The following is a 7,554-nucleotide window of genomic DNA, read 5'->3' as shown; positions in this document are numbered from 1 at the left end:
TGATGGGTAGGGCGGTAGGCTATTGCAGGAAGACAGCAAGGAAGATGGGAGTGGGGGAAGGAGTGTAGTAGTGTTTTCATTTTCTTTCTGTGCTTCTGCTTCTGAAGCTGCCGACCACCTCTTTCTTTTTCTTTCTATTCTTTTAGCGGTCTACAATGAAAGGAAATGAGAGGAGAGACAGACAGACAGACAGAGAGAGAGAGTGTGTAACAATGTCCATACCCCCAAGAAGGCTGTAGTGAGAGGAGAGAGACACTGTAAAAATTGGATGGGTCCCATCAGCCATCAGGTGATCTTTTACGGTTTACGGAAACCAATGGGTCCCACTCCCACACATCAATATATCATTTCTTCACTTTTTTTCCTTGCCCATGCTTCTTCTCTGTTCTCTCAATTTCTTTTGTGTTGTGTCGTGGCCATTCAGATAGAATCTCTGGTTTTTCAAATCTTGATAATTGATATTACTGGTCATCCGGCATCAGTCAACAAACACAACACAACAGCCAATGGTTCAGAGGATCCGACATTTGCTCAAATTGGGTAAAAAGGGGCCTTTGATTTCATTTCTTTTACCATTCAAAACCCCGCATCCTGAAAAGTTGGGCTAAAGAAGAGAACTTCCCTATCTATGGACTATGTCTATGTGGCCTATGACTGACTGACCCAAAATTCCAATTCCTAGCCTTGACTGATTTTTGATGCACAAGTATCAGATTCAATCAAAGGTTCAAAGGAGCTTCCATTCTTCTAAAGGTCATTTTTGTCATTGTGCCCACCACATAGACGTAGTCAATGGATGAAGTTGGATGTCTTCATCTCAAAAATGACCGAGCAAATGAAAAGAACGATCCTAAAATGGGAAGCCCTTCTTGATTGGCCCAGCCCAATAGCCCACTATGATTCACCAACTTGTCTTTTTTAGTGACATATACGATATATCAAAGGGCAAGGGAATTTACGTCATTACGAAGAATTTAAGAGACAGAAGGAGAACCTGCGCGCCGTGTGCGGTGTGTGCCTGTGCCAAATCCGAATTTTCAATTGCGAGAACTAGTTGAGATTTCTAATTATAGAAGGGGTACTTTGGGATGAGAACAAAATAGTTGCCCGTCACTTTCCAGAATCCAGACGTTTATATATGACACACACCCCTTTGGGAGGCAATGAGCATTTTGGTCATTCAATCAAACGTCCAAACCTAACTATGTGGTGATTGGTGAAAGCGAGCTAGAGTGCTATACTTTTCAAAGTTCTGATAAAACACACTACGAGACCAACCACAATAATAGACATGGTACACGACCCGGATTTGTTGGACCCTTTTCTCCCTCCCACGCCCCTAAAATTACGGTTCGGATCAGGTAGTAGACACTGTGTTGTAGGAGGCACGGTAAATGAGCACTTAGAAATTTTTTTGACACCTGTCCTTTAAACCTAAAAATTACCGTTGAAAAGAAGTCAAATTAAGAAAAAGAAAAAACATGGGAGTGAACCTCACCAACTTTGGTACCTTTTCCTTCTTTTGTTATTTAAAATTTTGAATTAGAAAATTGTTTTCCCTTCTTCTTTAGAAAAGAAAATATAAGAAACAAAGAACTGTCAAACTATGACTTCCTTTTATTCCCCTCAAAGTACCAATTAAACTGTAAGCTGTTCTATGCTTTTCTTCTTTACTAAATCTTCTCTTTTATGCAAAACAAGGGGAAAAAAAAAAAAAACAGCTCCTGAGATACATTAACAAAAACATTTTTTTTCAGTGGCAAAACAAAAAATCATAAGCAGCAACAGAGCTTGAGAGCTTCAGTTAAATGATCACTTCAAATTTCTATTTCTTTCTTGGTATCACTTCAGTAAATGATTAATGAAAGGATCCATCAAATGTCACCCCTGTTAATAATTTTAACAAACAAAAACAGCTCTACATGATTATTTTGATCACCTAGCATCTTTATTTCAGTCTCAGACATTTGTTACAAAAAGAATAGTTTAAAAAAAAAATGAAAGAAAGATGTATATATAAAACATTCCACCAAAGTTCTTCCTCCTGCAATCACAATGCCCAAGATCTTCCCGCAATACCAAGCATCATCCTTGTGCTTAACCAAGCAAACTAAGCTCCTAGCCAGTGAGATGACCATTTTACTTTAACATAACGTGGGACCCCAATTGATTGTTTCAACCTTGGAGGATACAAAAGATATGCAATTGCTCTGATTGTGACTGGAATTACATGCTAACTAGGATAAGGTTATGAATAAAGATTGTGAATCACGAACACACCAACTCGATATCCACAGATTACAAAACTGGTCTGTCAAAATCAAATAAATAGTAGCAAGAATTAGACAAAATAGTCCAGATCAAAGAGAACAACTTGACATGTACAATTGAGTAAAACTAAGGAAAGAGAAAACGACCACACCTTTTTTGGGTTTGTGGGGGGATGGAAAAGTCACACTCACCCCCATTGAGGCAGAGAATTCCTTCAAAACAGCCTGTTCTGCAAAGCAGGGACCAAAATAAGATGAGAATAGGAATAAACAGTATCTTCCCTGAACAGAACTATCATAGGAAGATACAATTTACGGCACTGCTTTCAGATAAATGTGTCAATTGCCAAGTACAAATTCTATTTGAGATATGGTTGTTGGATAGATTCCAATGGCCCACAGTTTTCTTATTTGCCACGAGAGAAACAAAAGGTTCTCATATTCAAATACCAGGGATCCACCTTGTTTTAACTCAGTGGTGCCTTGGTAAGATCACTAGCAAGCTATCTCCTTATAAATTTTCACTATATATACCAGTGGTCGTTTAGGTAAAAGTAGATTAGATGATCACCTTAGAGACAATTCATCTCCAGAATCAATTTGTCAGTGAGATTCAATATTGCAAGAAAGCCTGGCATGACAATAACCCCAATTATAAGAAATTCTAGATAAATTCAATGATATATATATATAAACCTTTTCCATGTTTTGGTAGTTTACCTTCGGGGATAAAACAACTACCAACTTGAATACTATGATGGTATTCTGAATCTGTTAGTAAGTCTCTCACCCCAGAACTGTACATTTTCTCGGTTGGCAACTCCATGCCTTCCTAAAGATCAATAAATAGAAAAGCTTTTAGATTTGAACAATAATAAAATACAGAATACAAAATGGGCAATATAAATCAGAGAGAGAGAGAGAGAGAGAGAATGTACTTGAATGTGAATATAGATTGGTTCCGCTAATCCTTCAAAAGAAATTAAGTTCAGTGTATCCATGTGAGTGCGGCAACAATTCTTCTACTTCAATTCTGGAACTAGAACAACTCATGTTTTTCTTAATTCGGCTATGGTTTATTGACTCAACCTCTGCCACGAAAATGCTATGAACAGGCCTATGATCTGAGAACCTAGACTCTCCACGAACATAAGAAAGTTGATGGAGACCTCTTCCATACCACAAGATACGGTCGCACCTTCACATAGAAATTGAATGTTAAATCAGTTCAATGTGTTATTACTTGTTAGCATGTTCAAAGACATGTTTATGTTTCACAGAATACGCAATTTTAATTCTTCCTCCTTTGGAGTGTGTATGTTTGTTCATTATTCATAATTTTTGCTTCAAAAAATGTGCTTACCATGCAGGGGTCCGTCGCTTCTCTTTAGGGTATGTTTCATCACCAGCATATCTGTCTGAATTGTTCGAATATTTGTATGTAGGTGGAAAATATATCTTTCCTTCATTCCATCCCTCAAAGACACGACCCCGTCTCTGTTCTATCCGAAGCTGCTAAGAAAGTTGTTTAAGGTTCAGATTGACAAATTTCTGTAATTTGTAAAGGAATGCTTCCAATACAAAGGACAGGACATGCCTGATCATTTTCTAACAATGCCCTCCAGTTGTGCATCTCAACAAGTGCCTTTGCAGAACGATAAGATAGAGCAATCCGGTAATTCAAATCACCCAGCCATATAATCCGACTACACAAGGAAGAATGCTGATTAGAACTTGATAAAGAACATAGCAATTGCCCTCAATTCAAACCAACTCATTAAACAAAAAACAAAAGAATGCAACCAAAGAATAAATACAGCAAACAAACTTGTAAGAGACTTAAACTAATGATGAATTAACAGATCAATAAACAAAGATCTTACTCATGCTCAAGGATTGTTTCAGGGGACTTCTCATTCCCCAGCCCATGAACCCGTGGAAACCTTGTCTTCCTGAGTATCTCCATAACATCTGAGTTCCTTCTTAATTCATCACCTTCTTTCTGCCCCGATGTTAAATGACTACAGATGAAGCAGAAGCTTGTTTGGTGAACAGACATGCTAATCGATATTGATCCCTGGAAAAACTTAAGCATAAGATTGCCTCCTTTGCTTAATTCTTCGTGATTGGATTTCAAGGTATGGGAAAATTCCAGTAAATAGGGGATTGAAAAACAAGTAGTGAACAATGTACCTTGTTCCCAAGATAACCCATCAATCCTCTGCCAACACAAGACACTTTCAAGTTCCGCACATCATCCCTGAGATCACTCCTCACCCACACTGTAAGAAATATCCCAACCATTTGCTTACTTGCAACCAAGCAGTACCTGGAGTGCCCTGATGATCTTTCTCTGTCTTCCATTGCTGTGGATCCACCATAGGACATTGGTGAGAAGTACGTGGTACTTGGTGAATCCCCAGGCCCATTCTCATCATCAGAAGAACCCCACCTGGAGTTGGAATCAAAATCACTAGGCCTATGACCAAAAATTACCCGATCACAGACACTGAATCTTCTATCGAGTCGGGGCTGTGGTATTGACATGTCATTATCCATTCTCATGCTACGACTCAAAGACTGAAATGATCGGCGATGAAAGAAAGTTGAGGTTTTCTGCCTCGCTGAACCCTCAAAATCTGCATCCAACTCTACAAGGGGATCAAGAAGCGGGGAAGGTGTGTGATAGCCACCACTCCCGCTGGTGCCAGGAAGGTTATTCAAGGTCTTCCGTATGAGAGCCAGCCACTTTCTGGCAGGACCATTGTCTTCTGCACCCAGAACATTCCCGGCGTTCAGAGGAACAATTTCTTGAAACCTGAAAGAGAAATGTATCAAATAAAGCATATGTTAATCTTGGAGCAGTTGCAGAGAAAGAGAAGAGAAAGGAAAATACGTGAAGAAGCAAACATACCCGAGGACATAAATATCCGCAGGAGGTGATGTGTGGAGCCAATCTTCGAGATTTAAATAACTCGGAGGCGATTTTCCACCCACATTCCATGTTGCTACAAAGATCCTATTCTCCCATTAAGAGAACAGAAAAAGTTAAAACTAATTCCCGCAAAAATAGATCAAATAAGAAAAGAAAGTCTGCAAGAGGAGAGCGTACTTGTAGTTCTGCAAATCTGTAACTTGAGAGACATCGAGATCAATCTTCCCTCTCCGGATTCGATCAGAGTTCCTTTTATTCAACCTCTCTGTGCACCCGAACGGGGAAAACATAAGAAAATAAGCACGCTAGAAATCACGAGTCTCTGCAACATCTCCATTCACAATTATCCTATTTGATTTTTTTTTCTTTTTTCAGTTTTTGGTGAGGTTGGGAGAGGTGTGGTCCAAGGCTAAAGGTAGTCTGATACTAAACCTGTTTTACTTTTCTTGACTGTGCATGCCTCCCGCTCTGAAAAACTGTTCCTTGGTTCTCCATCGCCACCTGAAAAAGAAGAAACATAAAGTTGTTAAAGCTGCTGTCGATTACTGTTTATGCATTAACCTCACATCTTAAAACGCTAAAAACAAAAAAGAAAAAAATTCGAACTTCAACTAGAAGATGGGATCTTAAGCCGTGAAAAGAATTTGCAGAACCCATTAAATCCAAAAGACAGTTGCAGAAGATAAACAATGATGGAGAAGAAGAATGTGGACAGAGTTATTCAGAGCCCAGCAGAAATTACAGGGAGGAATAAAGTCGAAAACTTTGTTGCAGAGTTAAACCCATTTTTCCCTCTAATGTCGAAGGCAAGATTCATATCCCCTAAACCCTAATTTCTATAAGAGGAAACCATCATGTGCAAACAAATAACAGAACTCAAATCTCAGAAAAGATCCAGAAGGTGAACAGAATCCGGCTTGGGAAGAAAAATGTCACACCTTCATAAACTACATCGTCTGCATGAAAATCCTCAGCTTTGCTCTTGATGTTGAACCACTTCCTGACCAGAGTCTTCGACCATGAGAGCTTCAGTCACATAAAAACAGAAACACGAAGCACAAAGAAAGTCAGCAATTTCAAAAGATAAAATACCAAAATGCAGGAAACTAAACAGAAGAAAAAAAAAACAACGTTTCGCAAAACCTTGCTTTTCTTCGGGTTCCCATCTTTCATTGTTTCACCACCTCTTCATACAGCTATCCTGCTTACAAGTTACAATGGACTGATGAATGCTATTTTCTATTTCCGCTTTCCTGTTCCTCGGTTTCTCGGTTTGGTTTAGAATGGAGTGATGAATGAAATCAAACTAGAACGGGTACCTCAGCAATTCAAAGGAAAGAACCCCAGATAGGGATTCTTCCCCAATTTCTACGTATTTTCACTAGAAAGAGAAGGGGATCAGAAAGAAGAAGTTCAGTTTTCTGTATCTCTTGGTCTTTGCCTTCTCAAATTGATGCAGACAAGCTCATTACTTAATAGTAAGACGAAAACAACGAATGAGCATTCTCCTATTCACGGCTCTCCCGGTTCATCACCCAGAAAGAAACGGAACTGAAGAAAAGAATATCAGATTCTTCATGTTTGCGTGCCTGGATGTTCTACACTGAATAGGATACAAGAGACTCAATTCAAGAAGCCAAAACAGATGGGGTTTTCACTCTCTTCCTCTTCTGGTTCTGGGTTTGTCTATAGAAAACATGAAGAAAAGAAAAAGAAACTCACGAATTCAAAACTGAGAGAACAGAGAGACAACACACTAATTCGTGGAAGTGAGATGGGATTTGAACGTTTAACAAGACAATGTAGCGGACATAAAGAGAGAGAAGGGTCTCCTCTCCTCAAAACCTCGTTCTTGGTACAGCTAAGTATCGAATTTGAAGAGAAGTGCAGAGGAGCTCGCTCTCGAGGCCTTTTAACCCAAATCCAAGGCCAACGCAACACAACAACAGAGTGCGATTGCGATGGATATATCGGTCACTCCCCTTAACACAAAAGAAAAAAAATGCCCGGGCACGGGCAGCTGCCCGTCCTTCCCCTCCCTCGCCGAACTACCCCTGCTCCCGGTCAGCAAAGTTAAGGGTCATCTAATACTCGAGCTGTACCCTTCCTCCCATTTGGTCTTCCATGAGAAAAAGGCAATTTAAAATAAAAAAGATAAAGCGGAATGTATGAAGAGTTTTGTTCCTATTTCTTTGCCTTTCTTCTTTTTCAATTTTTTGAAAACCCAAAACCAGTCTCCCAATTTATACTGTAGAATGTAGGCATACAAGGGCCTACTTCATTTCTTGATGTCTTAGGGGCATGTGTGGTTTTATTATTGGGGAATGTTTGGAGGGAATATTTTGTATG

At 39.4% G+C, this 7,554-nt stretch overlaps 1 protein-coding gene across 5 annotated transcripts; it reads right to left on the bottom strand.

The window, feature by feature from the left end:
- Window positions 1-1,855: 1,855 nt before the first annotated feature.
- Window positions 1,856-7,053, bottom strand: LOC104598637 (type IV inositol polyphosphate 5-phosphatase 7-like). 5 transcript variants are annotated; one of them, XM_010260801.3, is made up of 14 exons: window positions 6,349-7,053; window positions 6,144-6,231; window positions 5,638-5,706; window positions 5,383-5,470; window positions 5,185-5,289; window positions 4,464-5,088; window positions 4,154-4,347; window positions 3,868-3,976; window positions 3,634-3,782; window positions 3,209-3,468; window positions 2,991-3,102; window positions 2,842-2,901; window positions 2,423-2,500; window positions 1,856-2,311 (listed from the first exon to the last, which is right to left on the bottom strand). In XM_010260801.3, the coding sequence occupies exons 1-10, from the start codon at window positions 6,376-6,378 to the stop codon at window positions 3,243-3,245; spliced, it is 1,683 nt and encodes a 560-aa protein (XP_010259103.1). In that variant the 5' UTR covers window positions 6,379-7,053; the 3' UTR covers window positions 1,856-2,311; window positions 2,423-2,500; window positions 2,842-2,901; window positions 2,991-3,102; window positions 3,209-3,242. The 5 variants fall into 5 exon arrangements, with proteins under 5 accessions (XP_010259103.1, XP_010259104.1, XP_088745384.1 ...); XM_010260802.3 differs by having other exon boundaries at window positions 2,991-3,098; window positions 6,349-6,519; XM_088889258.1 differs by having other exon boundaries at window positions 2,170-2,306; window positions 6,349-6,519.
- Between the last annotated feature and the right edge of the window lie 501 nt (window positions 7,054-7,554).

Source organism: Nelumbo nucifera, chromosome 6, assembly GCF_055504915.1.
Source record: "Nelumbo nucifera cultivar China Antique chromosome 6, China Antique-T2T, whole genome shotgun sequence".
In the NCBI taxonomy this organism is placed as follows: domain Eukaryota; kingdom Viridiplantae; phylum Streptophyta; class Magnoliopsida; order Proteales; family Nelumbonaceae; genus Nelumbo; species Nelumbo nucifera.
Note: the sequence above shows the minus strand (reverse complement) of the source record. Positions and strands in the feature narration are given on the sequence as shown.